Consider the following 27,811-nt stretch of genomic DNA (forward strand, 5'->3'; position numbering starts at 1 on the left):
TGCTCTCTTTACAGGGTGGTTGTGATACCTTGTAGGTGGGCCAGACAGGCATGGCTTATGGTGGCTCTTACTTTACATTTGTAGTAGTGCTGCCTAGTGGCTGGCATAGATATCCATACCATCCGGCAGATCTTAGAAAGTGCCAGGCCAGTACACCAAACAGATTCATTTGGGCAATGCAAGAGCATTGTGGAGCTGCTCGTCATACTTCAGTGGCAGGTATGATAAGAGGGGTTTCACAGGGACGTTTATTGTTAACTTCCAGAGACCTCACCTTCCAAAAAGTTTCAGGCAAAAAAATATTACTTCCTCACTCATACATCTCAAGAAATTATCATGGTGTGATAATCAGAGTATCCTGTAAGAGGTGAAAATCACAGCACAGCATAATTTCAGCAAGAGGCTCCTGAGTTGTAGATGAGTCATTGATATGGATACTGCTGAACTGTAAAATGGATAATGAAGGAAGTGAGCTACAGGGTGCCACCTTCTCTCTAACATTTTGCTCTCATAACTTCCTGAACACACCAGGGTTTGATTCCTTTAACTGAAGGAGAAACCATTTTTTGCCAAATCTGGTACACTGGTTAAAATGCCAGGAATATGGGCACTCCACTACAGTTAGTACACTTATTTTTTATTTTTCAGGTCTTCCAATGAAACAACATGCACCATACTAGATGAGCAATTGCAAGAATATGCTAAATTGGTTGACAATCAGGATGATGATGACGTTAATAACTATGCAAAGCCCATTGAAGCTCTCACAGCACGTGCTAAAATTGGTAAGTTATTTTCTCCAAACCGTGTTACATACGCAGTTTCTCAAAACTGGAAAACTTAGGTGTTTAAGAATTTGTAACACTCACACTGTGACATTTTTTAAGGCTTTTGAGATAATTTGAGTTATAAAGACCTCTCCACTTTATGTGAGAAATAAGATGGCTTGTGTATAAACACATGCACATGCATAGGCTTGCAAAGGCACAAGATGATGTCAGTAAGAAATGGCCAGTGGCTCTATAAGGAGTCAAGTCCTAGACCCTTCACATTCATGAACAACTCTCCGAACGCTGTGCCACAATTGTGAGTCTGGAAATACACAAGCTTTTAGATTACAGGCCACTAACAGGACATATCTTTATTTCCCTACAGTGGCTAGAGACTTTAAAGTTATGCAGACTTCAGTGGAGAATCATTGTTTGGGGAGATTCTAATGGTGATTTTCTATCAGATAGTACCGATTGAGGACAACTAGATTTGTTGAAGACCTGTTTGGAATTATTTTTCTCCATAAAATTCACTGTGGGTGTTGCTCAGAGGTCTTAAATGGGAATCCTTGAAGAAAGATGGTATATTTCTCGTGAAATCCTCTAGGAAAATTTAGAGAATAAGTGAAAGAGATTGTGGGACCTTCCTGGAATGGTTCCATAGCTGACTTTTTGTGGTCAGGAAGGGTGTGTATTTCCAAATGTTTTGCACAAACGCATCTGCTGTAACAAACATATTTTGATTCTGCCTGTTACAAATGCTGACACAGTGGTGAGCTAGCTACTCAGTAGTCAACGATACATATGAACCCAGTGACAGTGTTGCTTACGGTAATGTGAACCAAAGGGCAACACATTTATCTACTAGATTTTTGTGCCAACTTAAAATGGAACTCTTCAGTTATTCTCTTGGACATCACCTCATTCCTCCCACTAAGAAAAAAAATCCTTGCTAATGCTGCAGATGAAACCTTGTCCTTGAGATAGGTCTTCCCCTCTCTTTCTTTTAATGTAAATGGATAGATAAAAAGTCTACTCACTAAGCAGTGGCAGGGGAACGTACACGCAAAAGGCTTTAACTTTTACAAGATTTCAGAGCCAGTGGCTCATTCTGGCAGAAGAGTTGTAGGGGGAGAAACAGGGATGAAGGGAAAAGACTGGAGAGTTTTAGGAAAAGAGGAATAGTTCAGAAAAGTCTTCCTGAACCCCAGGTCAGGGGAGACTTACCGGATGGGATGAGAAGGAAAGACTGATTGTTCAGGAGTGGAAACTGGCAGGTGAGGCATATATGTCACAGATTAGTTGGGTAAGTGCAGGAGATTGCTGTACTTGAAACTGTAAAAGAGGCTAGTGTAGAGGAGGGTTACATCCAGAAACAGGGACTTTCAATGTTAGGCCTTTGGGAGTAACTCCTAGGGACAAGCAGGTTTCCAGAAACAGAATGTGGGACCTTAATTTTGATAGTGCAAAAACATGTTCTCTTTCTGTTGTAACATATACTCTCAAAGATGGAACAATTATATTCAGAAGTTTTACTTTACTTCTTCTATTACCATTCACTGTTTCTCCAATAGTGATTTTTATTTTTAATGACATTGTTACTCCTATTAGTAATTGTAATTCCAGTAATTTTCATCTTTTATTAATTCTCAAAGCAAGTAAAATCCTTATAAAATATTTGAACTTCTGTATCATATAGAAAGCTTCCAGTGGAAAAGTGACCTAAAGGATGCACAATCAATCTTGAATAGGATGCTTGTTCCACTTGAGTGCAGTGGTACATTAGAGTGTCAGGCTGCCAGAGTAACAGATAGTGACATTAAGATGCTGGGGTCAGCCCTGAAGAAGAACTGGAACAAAAATTCAGGTATGTTTCTTCTGAATCTTCACAGAAATTACATACTAATTACATACTTTATCAAATTTATGCAGATAATGTCTGTCTTGATTTTATAAAGCCCTTGTGGTCCCAGATTGAATATGGCTGCCAGATGTACGGGACAGCACGATCTCCATAACTATGAGGAAATTACATTATCAACAGGGGCTTATTACAGAAGCTCAGTTCCTAACTCATGTACAGAGGCTGAGCAGCCATCACTATCCACAGGATGGCTTCTCCTCGTCGTCAGCTTAGCATATAGGGCATTGCCGTTCCAGAATAGCCAGCATCAATCACTGTTAACGGACTAACACTAGAATATTTATTCTGTCACTGGACTGTTTATTCAACAGTCATTTGAAGGCAATGAGGCAATTTTGGATTTAGACGAGGAGCGGCCTCATTACGGTACAGATCAATGAAATTTATGTCCAAAGTCAGGGATCGCATAGTGGATCCCGTTGAATACTGAGGAGGCCCAGAGAAAGAGATATCAGACTCGTACAGCTATCATAATGCATATAAGTTTTAACATGTGCATTGGATTAAATAACTTGTTTATAGATATGAACATAAAATTACAGCAGAATCGTGTAGAAGATGACCTGCTCTTCCTGCAAAAAGGCATGTAAATGGCGATATAATCTCAACTCCTCCAAAGAGAGCAATACAGTGATATGGTCGGCAAACAGTAACTGATACTGAGCAGACATTGTAGATGCCAGCTTGTAGTGTTGTATCTGTTCAAGCAGCCAAATAATATGAGTGACATCCTCTTCTTCACCTCATTTGTGCATTTGGGATGCGACCAGACCAATATGATGTAGGTGCTTCCTGTAACAGCTGTCATTGAATGTGTGGTGACTTATAGTGTTCACGAGTTTTCTGGTGTGTAGATTTTGTTCTCGTACCAGAAGCTAGCAGTCAACACAGAATTCACTTTTGACATAATCTTCGCCTTTGTATTTGGAGGTCTCTTGCCATTCTGTGGTCTAGTTCTCTCTGATGGTTGATTTAATAATGTTTGAAAGTTATGTAACTGGTAATTCTGTGTGTCCCCTTGATCTTTCACAGACAGTTGCTTTGGCTAGCTTGTCTACTATTGCATTGCCCAGTACACCACAGTGCACTTCAACCCACCACGTGGTAACTTCCTGATTCTTATTTGTCGTCTGTCCGGTCAGATTCATGATGTCATATGTTATTGGATGGTTGGATCGTTTTATGTTCAGATGTGTCAATAATTCAAGTGCATGTTCCTTTGGGAACTTGAATTTCATTGCATTGTGACTGCCACTGTCCCAGTAAGCACAACAACATTCACCTTCTTTCTTTGAAGTGTAGATGTAGATGAATCTTGCATTGTTATGTTTGGAGAGAGGTACTCCATCAAAATTCAATTATTTGGGTAATTCGAGCCTAAGTTTGTGATATCTGGTCTTGTGCACACTGTGACTGTTTAAGTAAAAATTTTGTACTCAGGTATTCATGATGTAGATTTAGGGAGGCTCATTTGCTTCAACTGAGTGTAAGTTGGTGTAGATTGCATTTCTTCCAGGTGTACACAGAGTGCCTTTCATTGACAGTTATCTGATTATGTTAGGTATGTGTTGTGAGCCATCCCAAAACAAAGACTTGCATAATCCCTGGACGGACATACCGAAGCCCGATACAGTCCTCATCCAGTGTTTACATCCGCTTCTTGGCTTACACACATGATTTCTCATAAATATATCAGTGGTCTTTCTGCAATATACGACAGCTTCTATAAGTTGTGTCTTCCACTGAAGTTTGTGGTCAGTATAGAGTACAAGATATTTGACTGCTGTTTTGACTGGTGATTCATATTGCCCAAGCTTTAGTGCCTCCATAGGAGGAACCCTGTGTCTGGTAGAGAGTAGAACCTAAGACTTGCTAGGTGATACATCAAAGTTATTCTTTGCCATATACATGTGCAGTCTAGACATAGCTTGATCAGTCTGCTGCAGGTCACCAGGAAGGGTGTAACTTGCTGAATAAATACACAAGTCATCAGCATATTGTAAAATTATGTTTTGTGGCTAACTGTCATATAGAACCAATGTAAATATATTGAAAATCAGGAGAGAGATAATTAATCCCTGTTGTAGCCCATTGCTAGTCCTTCTCTGTCCCGCATAATTATTTCCACTTCTTACAATCTGTGATCGATGGGAAAGTAAGTGGATAAGTTTTCTGATGACGCTGTCAGAAATATTCTGCCTCCACTCTTTGTCAACTAACATCAATAAGGTAGACACCTGAAACATTCATGGATGTAGGTTATTTCCATATTTTATGGACTATAAGACATACTTTTTTCTTCAAAAAAATTACCTCCATAATTCAGATACATCTTATACTCAAAATTAATCTAAAAATGTCCAGTGTTTGATTTCAGATTCCCACCAGTCTTTAAAATGGCCCTATATTCGATGCCCCAGGAAACCTATCTCTATCTGGCAACATTGGATTCAATTGACAGCAGCAGTGCACCAATGCAGCTAACATGAGTTGCAGGGATTCAGAAGTTTGCAAACACTGTCCCCCTCCCAGCCCACCAACACAAACCCAGAACACTGTCTAGTCTATGATGCGTCATTGCAGGGTATGGGGTTAGTGAACTTAATTGAAATGATTTGTGTTATTGGTAACAGTGCAATATTTTTGTTAGTAGCTAATTTAGTAATGGAAAAAATAAACAGTATTAACATGACATGTACTATAAATTTATAGTAGTAGCATACACAGAACAACATGGAAACAGAGCAGCTGAGTGGCATTTCAGTCCTTCACCAACAGAAAAAAAAACATTTGTGATTGGTGAGCTAGTAAAGAAAAACTGAAAAAAATGAGGAGAGTAAAAGTGCAAATAAAGGCCTGAATGCAAAATGGCCAAAACCAGAAGATGGCATATTGAAATGAATTTAGGGACACCATCAAAACGACATTGGAATTAACACAAAAATATTCAAATACATGCTTGCAAGCTAGCAGTTCAGTGGAACTTAATGACCCTGAGGGTGGAGTTGGTTGGTGCTACAGGTTTATGAAGCATCATGGACTTAGCATGCAAATCAAAACCAAAATACCTCACATGATGCCACAAGAGTATGACGAGAAAATATTATTTTTTCATTGCTTTATTATTCAACATCTAAAGAAAACCAATATGGAACTAAGCCAAATACTGAATATATATGAAACTCCTTTGACATTTGATGTACTGAATAACAGAACTGTTGCTTAAAAATTAGGTGTGTCTTATAGTTCGTAAAATACAATACTTTCATTACTGTTTCATTCATGCAATGCCCCGTCTGAAAATAACAATTTGTTTTGGGGAACAGGTTGTGGTGCTCATACCACTGCTCAAGTCTAGGTTTCTACTTCCTTTCCAGCACTTCGTGTACTCTGATCAGAAGTGCTATTGACCTACACGAGGTTGCTATGTTAGGTGGTTCACTATGTTTTCTTGTCAGCACTATTCATGATGACTTCTATTTCGGGATATTATTTCTTTTGTTTCAAATATTATTACAAGTACAACATAGGTGGTTCCTCCCTTTCCAGTACCTCCCTTTCGACGTTAAGGAAGAGAGCATGTGGTAATGTGTACTGTCAGTTCCTGGGACATTGTTCTCGCAAATAAGAAGGCTGTTGAGTCCTGCAACAGTAAAGTGTTTCACAGGAAATGATCTCCTTCCTCGTCGATCTCTTGTTCAAATGAGTCTGGTGCCAAGTGTTCAAAGAAGTCATTCACTAATTTTTTTCTGAAGTGCTGTTGTACAATTTTTGTTTCAGTCTCCACAAATAAAGTATATTTGCTGTCAGATGCTTGAGCTGGGTTCATCTTTAAGGTTGTTACAGAAGTTTATCCATGCAGATTTTGTTTTGTATCCGATCAGTTGCTGTACTTGCCCCTGGTGCTTCTTTAATACAAGCAATAAAATTAGCGTGGCTTGTCATTGTTAGTCCACATGCTGGAAAAGTCTGTATCTTTTCTGAAAGCTTCTTACACTCTACTTTCAGAATGTTCCACCTGTAGGCTGGTCATATGACACCATGTATCATCCCCGCATCACATCTGCGAATGGTGGTTAGCTGATCAGATCTAACGAGTTCTGTAACTCCCTTCCATGTGAAGTCTAATATTAAAGAACTCAATGATGACAGTCATATATCTACGTGGTCACTTTGTTGGCTTCATACCGTTACCCTTGTCACAGAACAATCATTTAAAACAATAAGTTATGTACATTTACAATCTCCGCTGTCATTTTGCTGATGTTGCCTTCTTGGTCTGAGCCCTAAGTAAGGTGATGTGCCTTAAAATCTCTCAATGTTATCTTCAGATGCCTTACCAAACTAACGAGCATGCTCAGTTATTGTTTCTCAGTTATTGTTTCATTACGGTCTTCCTTTGCAGTCTGTAAATGGAAGTTATGTGTATTTATTCCTCTTTTATCAGCAGCTTGGAGTGTCCTAGAATTTTATATGAGATTCCTTGCTCTTATGCAGAGTGTACTCCCTCATATCCATAATCTTTATTGGCTTGAATTACATTAAACCCAAGAAGCAACCAGGTTTCAAAAATTGCGTGTGTGCGCACGCGTGTGCGCGTGCGTGTGTGCGCACGCGTGTGCGCGTGCGTGTGTGCGCACGCGTGTATGTGTGTCACCTGTCACTGTGTATTATTAAGTGATTACCTATCCACAGTTGTCTGGCCTCTTTTTAAATGATTTGTCCAGATATTTTATAATGGGTTTTATAAATATTTATTCTGACGTTTTTTCATGTTGTTATTTTACATGTCCTCCTTTACATCAGTACTGTATTCTAAATAATGTTTGTTGCATGGTCCCTGTTTGGTTTTAGAGATTCATGTTGTTTTAATTTAATGATGTAGGAGTTGAGGGGACCACTCACTGAATAGCAGAAGTGTTGAGTCGTTGACAGCACACAGGAAAGGTATGTAAAAAGCTATCATTTGTGTGTTCCAGTCAGTGGCTCAAAATTTTTGCTATTCAGTGAGGGTTCTGCTTTGCTCCTCAATTACTTTCATTCTGTCAGAACTTTCCTTACAACATTGATCTGTATGTGTTTCACGTAAGTGCAGTGATAACCTTACGGTTTAGCACCCTAATGTGATAATCACTGTCATAGGATAAGATGAAATAAAATGTAGCAAATATTTACTTGTGATGACCACATTGGATTAGATCTCTCAAGCTTATGGATGTACAGAGGTGAATTAAACATTTTTGAAATTCTCTCTCTCTCTCTCTCTCTCTCTCTCTCTCTCTCTCTCTCTCTCTGTCCTTTTTTCTGTTGGATATTCATGGGACTTTTACTTGATTATTACATTTAAATCTAAAAAGATTTCTTGTATGATGTAATACATTCCAGAAGTAAAATATACAATTATGTACAAGAAAAAACCTCAACGTTATTTATGCAACAGCAAAGTATCCTAGGCATGTGATATTGGCAGCACTGTATCCATTACAGTTTCATTAGCAAGCATACTATTTCACTTCCTCGATAACTCATTTTAAAATGTGGTACAGTATTTGTAGTGATTTTTGCTCATAGACATGGGCATCCAAGGAAATTTATCCAAGAGCGAGTAAGGTTGTGAAATGGCAATTTTTAATACAACTGTTTTGGTGAGTTTTAGAAAGCGTCATATCCCTGACCTAATTTGACATGTTGTTGTTGTTGTGGTCTCCAGTCCACAGACAGGTTTGTTGCAGCTCTCCATGCTACTCTATTCTGTGCAAGCTTCATGTCCCAATACCTACTGCAACAAATTTCCTTCCGAATCTGCTTAGTGTATTCATCTCTTGGTCTCCCTCTACGATTTTTACCCTCCACGTTGCCCTCCAATGCTAAATTTGGGATCCCTTGATGCCTCAGGACATGTCCTACCAACCGATCCTTTCTTCTAGTCAAGTTGTGCCACAAACTCCTCTTCTCCCCAGTCCTATTCAATACCTATTCATTAGCTACATGATCTACCCACCTAATCTTCAACATTCTTCTGTAGCAACACATTTCGAAAGCTTCTATTCTCTTCTTGTCCAAACTATTTATTGTCCATGTTCCACTTCCATACATGGCTACACTCCATACAAATACTTTAAGAAACGACTTCCTGACACTTAAATCTATACTCGATGTTAACAAATTTCTCTTCTTCAGAAATACTTTCCTTGCCATTGCCAGTCTACGTTTTATATCCTCTCTACTTCGATCATCATCAGTTATTTTGCTCCCCAAATAGCAAAACTCCTTTACTACTATAAGTGTCTCATTTCCTAATCTAATTCCCTCAGCATAACCCAACTTAATTCGACTACATTCCATTATCCTTGTTTTGCTTTTGTTGATGTTCATCTTATATCCTCCTTTCAAGACACTGTCCATTCCGTTCAACTGCTCTTCCAAGTCCTTTGCTGTCTCTGACAGAATTACAATGTCATCGGTGAACCTCAAAGTTTTCAATTCTTCTCCCTGGATTTTAATACCTACTCCAAATTTTTCTCTTGTTTCCTTTACTGCTTACTCAATATACCGATTGAATAATATCGGGGAAAGGTTACAACCCTGTCTCACTCCCTTCCCAACCACTGCTTCCTTTCGTGCCCCTCAACTCTTATAACTGCCATCTGGTTTCCGTACAAACTGTAAATAACCTTTCGCTCCCTGTATTTTACCCCTGCCACCTATAGAATTTGAAAGAGAGTATTCCAGTCAACATTGTCAAAAGCTTTCTCTAAGTCTACAAATGCTAGAAGCATAGGTTTGCCTTTCCTCAATCTTTCTTCTAAGATAAGTCGTAGGGTCAGTATTGCCTAATGTGTTCCAACATTTCTACGGAATCCAAACAGATCTTCCCCGAGGTGGGCTTCTACCAGTTTTTCCATTCGTCTGTAAATAATTATAATATGGAATTATTATATTCTTCTTAAAGTCTGAGGGTATTTCGCCTGTCTCGTATATCTTGCTCACCAGATGGTAGAGTTTTGTCAGGACTGGCTCTCCCAAGGCTGTCAATAGTTCTAATGGAATGTTGTCTACTCCCGGGGCCTTGTTTCGACTCAGGTCTTTGAGTGCTCTGTCAAACTCTTCACGCAGTATCATATCTCCCATTTCATCTTCATCTACATTCCCTTCCATTTCCATAATATTGTCCTCAAGTACATCACCCTTGTATAGACCCTCTATATACTCCTACCTTTCTGCTTTCCCCTCTTTGCTTAGAACTGGGTTTCCATCTGAGCTCTTGATATTCATACAAGTGACTCTCTTTTCTCCAAAGGTCTCTTTAATTTTCCTGTAAGCTGTATCTATCTCACCCCTAGTGAGATAAGCCTCCACATCCTTACATTTGTCTTCTAGCCATGCGTGCTTAGCCATTTTGCACTTCCTGTCGACCTCATTTTTGAGACGTTTGTATTCCTTTTTGCCTGCTTCATTTACCACATGTTTATATTTTCTTCTTTCATCAATTAAATTCAGTATTTCTTCTGTTAGCCAAGGCTTTCTACTAGCCCTCATCTTTTTACCTATTTGATCCTCTGCTGCCTTGACTACTTCATCCCTCAAAGCTACCCATTCGTCTTCAACTGTATTTCTTTCCCCTATTGCTGTCAATTGTTCCCCTATGCTCTCCCTGAAACTCTGTACAACCTGTGGTTTAGTCAGTTTATCCAGGTCCCATCTCCTTAAATTCCCACCTATTTGCAATTTCTTCAGTTTTAATCTACAGTTCATAACCAATAGATTGTGGTCAGAGTCCACATCTGCTCCTGGAAGTGTCCTACAATTTAAAACCTGGTTCCTAAATCTCTGTCTTACCATTATATAATCTATCTGATACCTTTTAGTATCTCCAGGATTCTTCCATGTATACAACCTTCTTTTATGATTCTTGAACCAAGTGTTAGCTATGATTAAGTTATGCTCTGTGCAAGATTCTACCCCTCCGTTGTGGTTGCACTTACGGTACGGCTATCTGTATCGTTGTGGCACGCAAGCCTCCCCACCAACGGCAATGTCCATGGTTCATGGGGGGAGGAAAAATCGACATGAAGTACACAAAATGAATTGACTAACTCCCTATTTGCTTTTGTCTTGGGTTCTTCAACCGACGTTCGTCGGATGATTTTACTGACGTTTCGCCAGCACAACTTTCTGGCATTTCAAAGTTTCTCCCTCCACTGTCGGTGGTGAACTAGAGCCAAGCTCACGGCTGCAGACTATATGTATGTGACATGCCAACTTCCGAGGGCTTCCCCGTGGTCATTTCCAGTCCGGTCCTCCTCTTGCTACCTGCGACAGGTGTTCGCTGCAGTACGGGAAGCCATGATCCATTTACCTTAAGGCTTTCTTCTTTCTTGTTCAAGCTATCCCTGTGTTTGTGTATTTCTACAGCTTCTCTGAACAAGTTGGCGTGATAGTGCTTCTCTACAGCCGGAACATCCATGTTGGTGAATTTTATTACATAGTCGGTCTCACTTAGCACATGCTCTGCCACAGCTGATTTCTCCACTTGCCCCAACCTGCAGTGTCACTTATGTTCTTTGACTGGACAATCAATCAACACAGCATCAAAGGGCATAAGCGACATTGCAGATTGGGACAAGTCGAGAAATCAGAACCTGGCAGAGCACGCGCTGAGTGAGACCGACTGTGTAATAAAATTCACCAACACGGAAGTTCTGGCTGTAGAGAAGTTCTATCCCACCCACTTGTTCAGATAAGCTATAGAAATACACAGACATGGGAGTAGCTTCAACAAGAAAGAAGAAAGCCTTAAAGTAAATGGATCCTGGCTTCCCTACTGCAGCGAGCGACCGTCACAGGTAGCAAGAGGAGAACCGCACCGGAAATGACTGTGGAAAAGCCCTCGTATGTTGGCGTGCCAGGTACTTATAGTCTGCAGCTACGAGCTCAGCTCCAGTTCACCACCGGCAATGAAGGGTGAAGCTTTGACAATGCCAGCCACTCATGCTGGCAAAATGTCAGTAAAATCATCAGACGAATGTCAGCTGAAGAACCCGAGACAGAGACAAATAGGCAGTTTGTCAACAAGTGTCCACGAAAGCCTTAAAATTTTTTTACAAAATGTTTTGTTTGTCACACAATTCAGTACTTATGGAAGATACGTAACATTGATACCTAAAAGGTAAGCACATGATTTCCTCCTCCTCCTCCACCCTTCCAAAAAAGACATCTTGTAACTGGTTGTATGTGGCATGCCATGAACTTCTCTCCAGTGCCAGCCTCTTCATCTGAAAATAGCACTTGTCACAAAAGTCTTCAGTTATTTGTTGAATGTATTTTAATCCCTGACTTCCTCTACATTTTTACCCACTACAGCTCCCTCAAGTACCATGAAAGTTATTTCCTGATGTCTTAATACATGTCCTATTGTTTTGTCAATATTTTCCATAATTCCTCTCCTCGCCAATTCTTCATTTCTTATCTTATCAGTCCACCTAATTTTCAACACCCTTCTATAGCACCACAACTCAAACACTTCGACTCTTTTGTTTTCTGGTTTTCTCAAAGCCCATGAGTCACTTCTGTACAGTGCCATGCTCCAGATTACATACTCAGAAATTTCTTTCTCAAATTATGGCTAATGTTTGATGCTAGTTGACGTCTTTTGGGCAACATTTCCTCCTTTGTCCATGCTGCTCCAGTTTTTATGTCCTCTTTGCTTCATCTGTTGTGTGTTATTTTGTCCCTTAGGTGAGACAATTTATCTACTTTGTGTAATTCAGGTTCATAAATTTTGATAAATTTATGATTATTCTCATTTCTGCTTATCCTCATTACTATAATCTTTCTTCGGTTTGCTCTCAGTCCGTATTCTGTACTGACTTGAGTGTTTATTCCATTTAGCAAGTTGTGTAATTCATCTTTACTTTCACTGAGAATAGCAAGTCTGTCAGCAAATCCTGTCATTGATTTCCTTTAACCCTGAGTTTTAATCCTACTCTGGAACCTTTCTTTTGTTACCGTCATTGCTTCTTCAATGTACAATATGGGATGAAAGACTACATCTTTATTATACACCTTTTTTAATCTGTGCACTTTCTTGTTGGTCTTTCATTCTTATTGTTCACTATTGGTTGTCATACACATCATTCATATTTCCCTATACATTACCCTTATTTTCGAGAGAATGTCTAACATCTTGCAACATTTTTCACTGCCAAACACTTTATCTAGAATAAAAAGTGCAATGAATGTATCCTGGTTTTTCTTAAGTGTTGCTTCCATTATCAGGTGCAATATCATAACTGCCTCTCCGGTGCTTTTATCCTACCTAAAACCAAAACTGATTGTCAAATAACAGAGCCTCTTATTCTTGTCAGCAACTTTTGTGCTTGAACTGTTAACTAGATTGAGAGATAGTTCCCGCACTTATGTGCCCTTGATATTTTTGGAATTCTGTGGATGATATTTTTCTGAAAGTTTATTGGTGTGTCTCCAGCCTCATAGATTCTACAAACTAAATTGAACAGTAATGTGATTGCCACTCCTCCTCCCAATGATTTTAGAAATTATGAAGGAATGTTTTTATACCTTCCACCTTATTTGCTTGAAAGTCTTTTGAAACTGTTTTAAACGGTTAATCTAGAACTGGAACTCTTATGTCTTTCATAATGACTCCAATTTCATTTTCTAGCACTTAATCACAACAGAGAGATGCTCTGCTTGTAACAGTAGAATACCTCTTGCACTCTTTATGGTGATATCTTTGCTTTTAATTTCGCTGATGGTTGGTTTTACTTTACTATGTACTGAATACCAGTATAGACTATTGTACCTAGAAATGTATAGTAACTCTGTAATAAATACAGTATTTGTAAACCTGGGCTTCGCCACCCACCCTCTCCCTTTGTGGATGCCTATGCTTAGAGTGCATTATAGAGACTGCAAGTTGGAAAATAAACTCTGATAAGTCTAATTCTATACAAAATTTCTAACAGCAGCCAAGAAATTTTCTATGATAATGTTAAGGTCCAGACACATTAATATTTCAAACACCCCAATTTCTTTTACTTTTTTGTTTATTTTACAGTTTTGCTAATATTTCAACAGCCTTTTTAGAATCTTGTATGCGTTGTGTGAATGTCATGGCCTTTACCCCCTGGTGTAGTACTTTTTTGTTTCATTAATGTGTTAAACTGTTCATTGTTCACTGTTTATTGTCATATTGTATTGTTATGACCTGATAGTATCATATAGATACATGCCTTTGCTTTACAGTTACCACAGTGTTTACTGGAATGACAGAGTTTGTTGGGCAGTAGTAGTTTTTAATTACTTTGTTATTTTAATGAGGCTAATCTGTCTAAACATTATCACCTTTTCAGTGCCCAGTACTACGCCCCACAATGGATCAGCAACTGGTTTGCAGAATAATAAACAGCAATATTTGGGGTCTGCTTTACCCGTAGAGGTAGAAGATAGCTTTAATGCTAATCATGGCAATTCATTATTACATACTAATCTGAAGCAAGCACCAATCCCCAACCACCCTTTGTTCCAAAAACAAGAAACAGGTAATATGAACTATCTCATTTTTTATTACAATCAATTTCCTTAGTTTTTTAAGTACACTGCCAAATGATTGCATTCTTGAAGAAACTTATTTTGTAAGAAAGTAATAAACTGAGGGACAGTAAAAAAAATTTTCTGGCTGCTATGAGAACAGTACCAGTTTACTTTCTGCTGGGTTTCTAGTGAAACATGGTAGATAACTAAGACATTTTCTGCCACTATGGAAGTGGCTAAGGGGTCAGACATATTTTCCTCCAGAAATGAACATGCTGGCTTCAAAAGCCAATAAATAATTGACGGTCAGCGTGTGACAATAAGTAATCTGCAACTGGTAAGTAAAACAATAAAAAGGTCCAGAAGCCGAGCTCCAACGTCAAATCTAACAATAACTTCTCATACCAGCTCCTTTCACCGAATCTAATGTAGCAATCCCATCAATTCAGGTTTAACATTGTACTCGTACCATGTTTCACATTTTTGGAGGTGATAACTTTGCTGCAGAAAGTCTTAGGTCACTATCAAACGTACACCAATTAATCTGTTGGCAACACTTGTTTGTTTGTCACTACTTTACAGGAATCGGAGAACACCAGGTAATGCTCCAACCGCACTCCGCATGCGCCTCAAAGGCTTTCAACAAGGTGTATTTATACATCTTTTAACAATTACATTCTTTGACATTATTATGTTATTTCATGTTTGGTGTTGCAATTTCAATAAGTTAATCCAGCTAAAACTGACATTGCACAGTTTTAGTAGAAATTAAAATGAGTACAGTGATAATGCATATTTCTAAAATTAACGATCTTTTACAAGTGCAATTTTGAAACAAACGTATAGTTAACAATTAAGTTCTTATTATTCAGTCCAGAACATTCTCGAGTGTCTTTTACATAGTTTAATTAATTATGTGGTTGTATGAAACAATTTTGAACTGGTAATATTTCTACAACTTTAAAATTACAATTCAAATGTTCAAAATGATATTTTACAACATTTGAAGGCTAAAATGCTTAATAATTATGTACATCACAAAATCTTTAAATTGTATTACAAAAAACTAATGAATCATTCTTGTAACATTATTTCTACAGTTTAAATGAATCTTGTCTAGTTTTTGTAATATGTGAACATTGCAGTGAATTTCTGTATAAAATGTTCCAGAAATGTTAATTACGAGTTTAATTACAGATTTTTAGTTGGTGATTTCTGTAAGACTATGTTGTCCTGACTTGCAAAGATACATAAATGTTAAGCTTTTCCAAAATTAATGGTTTACACAGTTAATTTGCACTATGGTAAACAATGAATTTTGCTAATTGAATTATAATTACAAAACTGAATGAAAAAGATTACTAACATTTAATCATTGTTTACACTGATTCCAGAACTTGTTTTTTCTCTTCAAAATATCCCTAAGTTCATATCAAAGTGATAATGACTTACCTGATTAAGAACATTCATTAATAGGTCTGTGACACAGTTTAATATTTTTGTTACAACTATTTCACACCGTTGCTTTAAATGACCTTATTTACTAAGTGTCCTTATACCCTACACTACCCACATATTTTAGCGTGTATCGCATACTACAAAACCTGCTGCATTGGGTACTCCACATGACCCAATACAGCCTGTTTCTTTATATAAGGCAAAGTAAATTCTGTTTTCTGAAGAGCATCTGATCACTATATTTGTCTAAATTTGTCGCTTTCTTTGAATCACTGAAATATTTTTGATATGGAAGGTGATAAAAAGCAACTAATTTACAATAATTTAAGTAAATATTGAATTCAGTTCAACACTGAACATTATGCGTGGAGTTCCTAATGTTCCTGGACTTGAAAGTTTTGTTGATAGAGACATTATCGCCTATCGTACCTACCATATGGCAGAACTTGCAAATAAAGACTTCGGTAAATCTGCTTATATGTTGTCTTCACGTAATGAACATCCAAAAACCGAGAACTAAGTGATGTAATTGTAAATGATGTTTTTCACAAAATTATTAAGTGGTTCTCAGCAAACGGACTCTCTTTAAATTTTGATAAAACACAGTATATACAGTTCCGTACAGTAAATGGCACAATTCCAGTAACAAATATAGACTTTGAACAGAAGTCTGTAGCTAAGGTAGAATTTTCAAAATTTTTAGGTGTGTCCATTGATGAGAGGTTAAACTGGAAGCAACACATTGATGGTCTGCTGAAACGTCCGAGTTCAGCTACGTATGCTATTAGGGTTATTGCAAATTTTGGTGATACGAATCTCAGTAAATTAGCTTACTATGCCTACTTTCATTCACTGCTTTCGTATGGCATCATATTCTGGGGTAATTCATCGTTGAGTAGAAAAGTATTCATTGCTCAAAAATGTGTAATCAGAATAATTGCTGGAGCCCACCCACAGTCATCCTGCAGACATCTATTTAAGGATCTAGGGATCCTCACAGTAACCTCACAGTATATATATTCACTTATGAAACTTGTTAATAATCCAACCCAGTTCAAAAGTAATAGCAGGAGAAAGGATGATCTTCACTATGCAGGGTTAAATCTGACTTTGGCACAAAAGGGGTAAATTATGCTGCCACAAAAGTCTTTGGTCACCTACCAAACAGCATCAAAAGCCTGACAGATAGCCAACCAACATTTAAAAATAAATTAAAAGAATTTCTAGATGACAACTCCTTCTACTCATTGGCTGAATTTTTAGATATAAATTAAGGGAAAAAAAACCAATTTAAACATTAGTGTCATGCAATATTTTGTGTAATGTAATATCTTGTACAGACATCTTTTATTAACCTGACATGTTCCACATCATTACGAAGTGTCGTATTCATGATCTGTGGAACAAGTATTAAACTAATCTAATCACTGTTTACAGCAGACATTAATGATTGGAAGTTCTATATTGGTAATATAATTTATTATTATACTTGCTGGTCACTGTATCAGATCAGTGTAGTATGGAGTCAGCCCTGCTGACATAAAAGTGGTAACTGAGGCTTTGTAAACTTTCCCAGCATATCAGCTAATGATGTTTGTTTCAGGTCTGCGGTTGAGTCATACAGTCATCTGAAAATGTTTCTGTGGTCCACCTGGCTGCCATCTTCAGTTGAGAACACTATATGTTAACCTTGCCGGAACCTATTGGTTGTGTGAATGACAGCCCTTTTATAAACTGCAGAAGGCCAACAGCATGTGTGCTACAAATCTTCGTTGTTGTCCCATAGTGCATGTGAACTTAACAGTGCCCCAGTGGTGAAAGCTGGTAATAAACGATGAATTGCTATCAAGTACCACTATCAATACGTTCTTCTGGCTGAGTCAGTTACTGCTGTTTTTTTTTTTTTTTTTATGTAAGATAAAATAGGATTCCAAATCTTGCTTAAAGGGTAACCCTTGTCTTGATTTGTAATGTTACCTTCCAGTGTAATTTTGATAGCTTCTGTTAATACACAGACCCAATAGTGAGGTGCAGGGGCAATCGTTTCTGTGTTGTTATATAACATTTTGTGTCCTTCTGTAATACAGTATTCTACTGCCCAGATTTCTCAGGCTGCATCAAATGTGTAGAGCAGTGGCACAGAGTTCATCTGTGTCAAATGGTGTGCTTTACCTGTCCTGTATACAATTTCCCATAGTGTAATTGCTCAGTGCAGCAAGCTATATCCAGCTTCCCTGAGAACTGAGCAGAAAAAAATCAGACAAGAGTTTTCACATATGTTGCATCGGGCTCTGTCCCAACAGATGATAGATGGCCAGCAATCTGATCCATTAGAGAAGATCCAGATTTATTAATCCCACCAGCGGTCAGAGGTAATGCCATGGTTCTTCCTCCACAGGATGGTTATGTGGGCAAAATGGATCTTTTACTTAAGGATTCAGCATTCTGAAGATTGCAGAATGACCCACTGAATAAATAAAACAGAAGAGTCTTTCAGTTCTGAAGAAGTGTTAAAAAAGCATTGTCCTGGTGCTGTCGTTCTGCCGAGATTATACAGTTTGCCAGAAGTTCACAAACAAGGGATTCCACTTCGTCCTATTGTGCCTAACTTAGGTGCACCTGCATAAGAATATGCTAATTATTAAATGTCTGTTCTTATCCCTGACTTCGGAAAATGTGAACATCATATTTCTAGTATTGTGATCGTTATCCAGTGAGTGAAGTCTTTGTGTCTTGGTCCCACAGATTTGCTTGTGAGCTTTGATGTAGGCTTTCTTTTTACCTGGTTCCTCTTGAAGAATCCTTGATGGTAATTAGTGAAAAAATAGATATGGAAATGATGAGTTTAGATTAGATTAGTTTTTCGTTCCATAGATCCATGCTGAGGAGACCCTCGTGGATGTGGAACATGTCAACTTTTTTTTTTTAAAGCTGAAATAACAATACTAATAGCATGAATATATACAATACATCATTTGTTTCTATTAAATAGTTCGTCAATGGATCTTTATTTGTAACTAAATTTTTTTTGTTTGCTGGAAAATTATTGAAGATGAGTGTTCCTGAGTAGTGGAACCCTTTTTGAACTAAAGTAAGTGCTTTTAAGTCTTTGTGCAGATCATTTTTGTTCTTTACCATCATGTGTTGACACTGACATTTTTTTTTATTCAGTGGCAATTATTTTGAACAAACTGATGGGAGTGGCTGTGGGGAGCCTATTATCCCCCAGAATCACCAATTTATTTATGACGGATTTAGAAGAAAGGCTACTGAGGATCATTTTAATTGAAGGGTCTATAGGAAGGATGACATGACTGCGAGACAGTGTTTACCAAGAACAGACACACACACACAGACCAGTATCTGCACGCAGCAAGTTGCCATCCATTGTATCAATGCATGGGGGTTATGTGGATGTTGTCAAAGAGCACTTGTGCCATCTCAAGTGCAGAGAACTCTACCCAAGAGCTGGATCCCCTGTAGTTTATGTTCAAGAGCAGATTGGCTACACAGACAAACAGATCTATCGTGCCTTCGAGTTTGGATCTGCACCTGAACCACAAGAAGATGCACATATCTTCAAAAATAGGAAGGGTTTTAAAAAGATGTAATATTAGAAGTGTGTTTCATCTGCCAGCTAAGATTAGTGTGTTCCTTGGCTTGGCAAAATATGACCTCAGACTTACGAACCCCAGTGTTTACAAAAACCCCTTGCCATTTTGCGAAGTTATATATTGGTAAGACAATGCACACCATTCGACCCGTGTGCTGAGCACCATTGCCACACGTTTCATGGTGCGTGAAAAATCTGGGGTTGCAGAGAACTGTCGTACCAAGGCACACAAAATAAGTGTTACCCTTTAAGCAAGATGTAGAACCCCTTTTACCCTGACATTAAAAAGATAATGGTCATTGACTCAGCTGGCTGAATATAATGTCAGTGCTACTCAATAGCAATTCATCAGTTTTTTTGCCAGCTTTCATCATCGGGGTGCTGTATGTTCACTTTCTCTTGGGAGCAGCAGCAATGGTTTCTGATGCATCCGCTATTGACCTTCCGTGTTGTGTAAGAGGACCACCATCAACTGTATTAATTGTTCTGGTGAGATTAGCATACAGTGTTCTTGCCTGGAGACAGCAGTCAGCTGGACCAAGGATATATTATATTCAGATGATTGCATGATCCATGATCCTTCTGCAGGTGTGAGAAGAACAGCATTGAGATAACACCTGCTTTCAGCTAATCATTCTCTCTCTCTCTCTCTCTCTCTCTCTCTCTCTCTCTCTCTCTCTCTCGTGTGTGTGTGTGTGTGTGTGTGTGTGTGTGTGTGAAGATGGTAAATAACTCCTTCATTACATTAGTGCCAAATTTGGGGGCAGTACAGAAGAAATGCAACCTGGAGAACAACTTTGATAGTCCAGGAAAGAGTGAAAAATAAGTGAAAGAAAGTAAACAGAGACAAATAAGGATGAGGAAATCATTGATAGAGTTCACACTGTGACAGAAATTAACTGGTTCATTGTTGGGCAGAATGAAGACATTTGGACTATCCTGGAAAGGAGACACTGAAAGCATCTCTCTTACCTTTTTTCTTTTTTTTCTTTTTTTTTAAAAAAAAAATCTGCATATTGGTATTGTTTTGATTATGTTGTTTGATTGCATTGCCTATACCTGTACATGGCAATTTATGAAACTTATGTCACCTTTGTAGATTTGCTAATGTTATTACACAGTTTGTATCAATCACTCGCTTTTCAACAGTACATAGGCTGCATCTGTTCACTATCCACAGATCGTACCTGAAGGCATCAGCTATGTAGGGAGTGAGGCAAGTTTCAAATAACATACCTCAGACTTGAAAATACACTTACATATATTGTGGAAATCCTTAAATGAAAATTACCAGTTTGCACTTTGCATTTGATAACTGTTAATTCTACATCTGTGTTCAGAACTAATTCATTATTGTGCAACTAATATTTTTGTGACCTAGTACTGCAATAAAGTTGATAAGAACTGGCTTCATATTGTTGGTAAGTGCATCTGTTCACTAGAAGCACCACATAATTTTAATTATGTTATTGAAGTTTATGTTCACATGTACATAAACACAATAAGCAAACAGCATTTTCCATTTGTTAATGGATACACTGTATGTGTGGTATTCTGCCTTACAGCAGGTCTTGTCATGGGTTAAGCCTCTTCCACTTTTGTCTGTCCATAGCCAGTCTTTTCATATCTGAATATTTGCCTCCTTTGATATTGTCCAACATTTGATATCTTCTTTTTCCTCTTCCCCTTTTCACTCCACCATTCCTTCTATCCCTTCCTTCAATAAACAGTCCCTCCCAAATAGTGTCCAATCCAGTTCCGTTTTCTCTTTCAGCATGTTTCTTTCTTCTCCAACTCTTCTTAACACTTCTTCATTCCTTACTCTGTCTTCCCATTTCACTTTTTCCATTCTTCTCCATATCCACATTTCTAGTGCCTCCAATCTTCTTTCATCTTCCTTCCTCAATGTCCAGGTCACCGCACCATATAGTGCAATGTTCCAGATGTAACAAGTCTTTTCCTCAGACCTTTGTTTAGTGGCACAAAGTAATTTCTGTTTCCTCTTGAATCCTTCTTTTGCCATTGCAATTCTTTCCCTAATTTCTGTTGAGCAATATATATCATCCATTATTACACTTCCCAAGTAATTGAAGTTATTCACTTGCTCTATTTCCTTTCCCCCCTATTTTCATAAAGCATTTTCTCCCCTTTCCTCCAGTTACCATGCTTTCCATTTTCTTCTTGTTAATCTTCATCCCATATTATTCTAATTTTGTGTTTAGATCATCTAACATTTGTTCCATTTCTCTTGCACCCTCTACCATCACAACCATTTTGTCTCAAAATCTTATACACTCCCCTCTCAGCCCCCTATAGAATCTCCTCTCCTTCTATCAAAACTTTCACTAATAATTTCCTCCAGGTATATATTGAACAGTGTTGGCGATAAACAACCACCTTGTCTTACATCTCTTCCCAGTTCAATTTCTTCGCTCATCTTACCTCCCATTCTTACTCTAGCTCTCTGGTTCAAATATAAATTCTCAATTAGCTGTCTATCCCTCCAGTCAACTCCATGTTTCCTTAGGATTTCCGTCAGTTTGTCCCATCTGATACAGTAAAAGCCTTCTCAAGATCAATGAACACAATTTACACCTTCCTTTTCTTCTCCATGTACCTCTCCCCTATCACCCTCAGTAGCCCAATGGCATCTCTAGTTCCCACTCCTCACCTGAAACCAAATTGTTCATCTGTTATGCAATTCAGCTTTCCATATAGCATTCTGTTGAGCATCCACAGCAAAACTTCAGCTGCGTGCGGTATCAGGCTCTCTGTTCTATGTTCCTCACACTTTTTGCTGTTTTTTTTCTTTTCTATAGGTATTAAGATACTTTCTGTAAAGTCCTTTGGCCATTTTCCTGTCATGTATATTTGATTACACAATTCAATCAACTCCCTTTTTCCTTCTTTCTCCAGTTACTTTAACAGATCCACAGGAATCTCATCAATTCCCATTGCCTTTCCATTTTTCATCTCCTTCATACATTCTTCAATCTCACTAGTTAGTATTGCATTTCCTTTACAGTATACGCCTATAAAAATATTTTCATCCAATTCTTCATAACATTCAAACCACAGTGCATTGAAGCATAAGACTAAATATCACCAATTTCTGCGTAATGCAATTTACATTGTGATAGGCCATGTCTAGCTGCTCACACAATTCCTGACACAGGCTGACTGCCTCATGTCTGTGCTGGTGACTAAGACTGGCTCCAGTGTAGTGCCTCAAATTACAAGCACCGCAACACTACCAAAATGTCCAAATCGATAATAAGCTTTTAAATGTGAGAGTAACTTTGTCTGTTACCTTTTCATGATTAAATTGCCACATCAATTTTTATGAAGTATGGTGTGGATATTTAAAAAAATGGACTCTAAGAGTATGAAGTAGGGAATGTAACTTCAGTGAACATAAACCAAGTTAAATAATTATTAAATTTGTTGCATAATGTACAGCCACTACAGCAGTATGATGATTAGGTGCGCACTCCTGCCCATGCCCCCCTCCTCATGCCTTGCTCGGCAATGTACTGAGTGACATGTCACAGTGGTTAGAAGACTGGACTCGATTCAGGACGATGACACTTCAAATATGTGTTCAGCCATCCAGATTTAGGTTTTCCGTGACTTCTTTAAATCGCTCCAGACATATGCTGGGATGGTTTCTCTGAAAGGGCACGGCTGATTTCCTTCCCAATCCTTGACAAAATATGAGTTTGTGCTCCATCTCTAATGACTTAGAAGTCAATGGAATGTTCAGTCCAATCTTCCTTCTTTCCTTCCTTCCTTCCTTCCTTCCTTCCTTCCTTCCTTCCTTCCTTCCTTCCTTGCTCAGCAGCATGTCGTGGCCTCCACTGTGGCATGTGGGAAGGTGGGAGGCAGTGCAGTCACGCATTTCACAAGCTGTGTGTACCCAAATAGGTACAAACATGAGGGCAGCTGATGTTTTTACATGTACAAGAACTTGCTCACCATAATTCATTGTAACAAACGTACTGGTATGCGAGTGCAGCCGCAGGTAACAGCTAGTATTGCATAAGGTAGAATGGCAGTATGATCACACCACCACCAGTGATAATAGATGAAGTGTTAATCCCCTCTTGAATTCAGAGTGGTTTAGGATAAGAGATAGGCTTCTGGATAGTTTGTTGTTGGGTCGTAAGGCTGTGATGGAGATGGAAAAAGATTTAATGTTACACGCAGGTACAGCCAAGATGCTGGGTGCATTAGTTGTGGCTATGAGTAGAAGGTTCATGAGTGATGTGCAAGGAGAAATATTGAGAAAACCAGTAACTAAGAAATCAGTCAGGAAATGATAGGATGGGAAAGTCATGTTGCCTATCCTGTTGCCTCCATCCTGATCACAGGAAGGATTCTGGTCAACTGACTGACAGTTATACACACACATTGAGCAAGCATTCATGGCTAGCTTGAATCATCTGGAGTTTTTACTGTATGTGCCATCTTGAAGTATCTCACAAAAGTAAAGATTCTCCAGAACTAGATTTTGCACTGGTGGACGGTCCCACTTATTGCCAAGGTTTTTTCAGCTACACTACAGAAGTTTTGATGGAAAGCCCTTACGTGTCCTCCATACAATCTTGAACCGTCCTTGCATGTTTTTCGAATCTTTGAAACCTGAATAAGATACATTTGTTGCCTGTGATTTCCTTTGGATAAAGAGGTGCACACCTGGGAACAATCATGGCTTTGTAGGCAACCACAGACATTTTTCCATGAAAGTGTCAACTATCTTGTCCCCAGTGGGATAAATGCACATGATTAGATTAGATTAGATTTGTTTTTCGTTCCATAGATCCGTGTTGAGGAGATCCTCATGGATGTGGAACATGTCACCCCCCCCCCTTTTTTTTTAAAAAAAAAAAGGCTGAAATAACAATATTAATGGTATAAATATATACAACACATCATTTGTTTCTATTAAAAAATTCGTCAATGAAGTAGAAGGAGTTGGCCACTAGTAAGTCTTTCAGGCTCCTTTTAAACTGATCTTTATTTGTAACTAAATTTTATATGTTTGCTGGCAAATTATTGAAGATGAGTGTTCCTTAGTATTGGACCTCTTTTTGAACTAAAGTAAGTGCTTTTAAGTCCTTGTGCAGATCATTTTTGTTCCTGGTGTTGTATGTATGAACTGAGCTGTTTGTTGGAAAAAGAGATATATTATTTAGGACAAATTTCATTAAGGAGTAAATATACTGAGAGGCAGTAGTTAGTATACTCAGTTCTTTGAAGAGGTTTCTACAAGACGTCCGTGAGTTTACTCCACAAATAATACGTATTACACGCTTTTGGACTCTGAAAACTTTTGTTTGACTTGAAGAGTTACCCCAAAATATTATACCATATGACATTATTGAATGAAAGTAGGCAAAGTATGCAAGCTTTTTCACTTTTATACTTACTATTTTGAGATAATAAAAAGTTTACATACATTTTTATATGTCTTATTTTCATTTCACTGTCCTGATATTTTTCTAAACTTGTGAATTGCATGTAGACAAAAAAGATATTTCCTGCATGCTGTTATAGTTTCTTTCCAGTTTAAATGCTCATCCCATATGCTGGGATCTGTTGGTGTGTTTTTATGATAAGGTAGTTGAGTACCATCAAGGAGTATAGAAGGAACTGTTACACAAAAATGTTAAATGATCAACTTGCATTGTGATATGAGGATATCCATTCTTAGGGTTTATAAAAAATCTACTTGCCAAGTGACAGCAGAACACACACATCAAAGACTGTTGTGGTTGGCAAGCTGTTGGAGCCAGTAGCTCCTTCTGCAGCCAGAAGGGTTGAAGGGGAAGGAAGAAGGGTGAAGGGGAGAGACTGGAAAGGTCTAGGAAAAGGGGTAGATTTTGAGAAAGTCATCCAAAACTGCGGGTCAGGTAAGATTTACCATACAGGATGAGAAGGAAAGACTCATCCCATATGGTAAGTCTCCCCTGACCCGTGGTTCTGGGTGGCTTTCCCAAAATCTACCCCTTTTCCTAGACCTATCCAGTCCTTTTCGTTCACCCTTCTTCCTACCCCATCAAGCCTTCTGCCTGAAGTAGCCACTGGCTCCTTAAGCCTGCCAGTCACAACAGTCTTTTATGTGTATTCTGCCGCCACTTGGTGAGTAGATTGTTTTATCTATCCAATTAAATAATTTAAATAAAATAGAAAGAAACTTCCACATGGGAAAAATATATTAAAAACAAAGATTCCATGACTTACCAAGCGGGAAAGCACCGGTAGACAGGCACAATAAAATAACACACGTACACACACACACAAAATTTCTAGCTTTCGCAACCAATAGTTGCTTCTTCAGGAAAGAGGGAAGGAGAGGGAAAGACGAAAGGATGTGGGTTTTAAGGGAGAGGGTAAGGAGTCATTCCAATCGCGGGAGCGGAAAGACTTACCTTAGGGGGAAAAAAGGATAGGTATATACTCGCGCACACACATATCCATCCATACATATACAGACACAAGCAGACATATTTAAAGGCAAAGATTTTGGGCAGAGATGTCAGTTGAGGCGGAAGTGCAGGGGCAAAGATGATGTTGAATGACAGGTGAGGTATGAGAGGCGGCAACTTGAAATTAGCGGAGATTGAGGCCTGGTGGATAACGAGAAGAGGAGATATATTGAAAGGAAAGTTCCCATCTCCGGAGTTCGGATAGGTTGGTGTTGGTGGGAAGTATCCAGATAACCCGGACGGTGTAACACTGTGCCAAGATGTGCTGGCCGTGCACCAAGGCATGTTTAGCCACAGGGTGATCATTAAATAATTTCATCAATAATTGATTGTAACAACAAAAATATTCATAGGGTTTACTTTGACTCAGGTTTTGTTACCATCATGACACTGAATAAAGCCGTTCACACCAGATCTACATCTACATCTATGTGATTGCTCTGCTATTCACAATAAAGTGCCTGGCAGAGGGTTGAATGACCCACCTTCATGCTGTCTCTCTACTGTTCCACTCTCAAACAATACGCGGGGAAAACGAGCACTTAAATTTTTCCTTGCGAGCCCTGATTTCTCTTATTTTATCGTGATGATCATTTCTCCCTATGTAGGTGGGTGCCAACAGAATGTTTTCGCAGTTGGAGAAGGTAACTGGTGATTGAAATTTCATGAGAAGATCCCGTTGCAACGAAAAACTCCTTTGTTTTAATGATTGTCACTCCAATTCACGATCATGTCTGTGACACTATCTCCCCTGTTTCACGATAAAACAAAATGAGTTGCGCTTCTTTGTACTTTTTCGATGTTATCCGTCAGTCCCACCTGATGCGCATCCCGCACCGCGCAGCAGTACTCCAGAATAGGGCAGACAAGTTTAGTGTAAGCAATCTCTTTGGTAGACTTGTTGCACCTTCTAAGTGTTCTGCCAATGAATCACAGTCTTTGGTTTGCTCTACCCACAATATTATCCATGTGATCATTCCAATTTAGGTTATTTGTAATTGTAATCCCTAAGTATTTAGTTGAATTTACAGATTTGTGTAATCGAAATTTAGCTGATTTCTTTTAGTACCCATGTGAATAACTTCGCACTTTTCTTTATTCAGGGTCAATGGCAACATTAATATTCTTAGGGCTGGCAGGTAATTCAACTAGTTTTGTTAGCATGCACCAAAGATGAAATACAATTGACATACCGTATATCAGCGAAAGACCAATGACTGAACTCTTAGGGACTCCTTAGAGTGGATATTTCCATAATGACTTCCTCGACCCACATGCAACACTTTGATGGCTGTTTTTAAGGCAGCTGTCAAACCACAGCATTGCATTATTTTAGAAATTCAGTTGTTCTACTTTCATAAGTAATATATATTGAAAGTGCTCCATGCATGGTTACTTCGCAAATGTCCATGGCATATTTGATGTCACCAGTCACTTTGTTAATGCAGTTCCTGTGGAACCATTTTACAAAAACCTGATCAATATGTGTAACGAATTTTGTAAATCTAAAGGTAGTCTGACATTTGCCTATGAAGAATGTACTTCAGTACTATGGATACTACAAGATAATACACTAATTGACCTATAGTTGCTTGGTGAATTTGGGTTTATCATTCTCAGGTAGTGACTGAATTAAACTTTGTTTCCACTCAATAGAACTTGTCCTATCTTTGCATAAACTCAGTCTGTTTTATGTATTTTTTCTTGTTATGGACATATCATGTTTCATTCATTGTTATGAAAAGACCCACTACTGTTGGTCATTAGATCTTCAATATCACCATTGAAAGAAATAAACACCTTGAAGGTGAGTAAAAACTGCTTTCCATTCTGTCATTTAGATATTCCAGTGGTACAGTTTCCTGAATTGTTAAATTGCTTCTTTTGTCATTTTCCAAATATCTGTCACTTTGAATTTTCATAAAAACTGTTAATACATGAATTCAAATATGTATTTTCACCCTTCCGACCTTAGAGCTTGCTAGTTCTTAGATTCTGACTGTGA

General features: G+C 38.4%; 1 protein-coding gene across 1 annotated transcript in view; it reads left to right on the forward strand.

The window, feature by feature from the left end:
- The window catches only part of LOC126355207 (fidgetin-like protein 1), a 190,079-nt gene that overhangs the window by 88,329 nt on the left and 73,939 nt on the right, over positions 1–27,811 (forward strand). Inside the window, exons 2-4 of the mRNA XM_050005454.1 lie at positions 649–785; positions 2,470–2,637; positions 14,067–14,255. Of these exons, the coding sequence (XP_049861411.1) occupies positions 649–785; positions 2,470–2,637; positions 14,067–14,255 (494 nt within the window). The remainder of the gene's footprint in view (positions 1–648; positions 786–2,469; positions 2,638–14,066; positions 14,256–27,811) is intronic.

The sequence above is a fragment of the Schistocerca gregaria genome, chromosome 3 (genome assembly GCF_023897955.1).
Source record: "Schistocerca gregaria isolate iqSchGreg1 chromosome 3, iqSchGreg1.2, whole genome shotgun sequence".
Classification (NCBI taxonomy): Eukaryota; Metazoa; Arthropoda; class Insecta; order Orthoptera; family Acrididae; genus Schistocerca; species Schistocerca gregaria.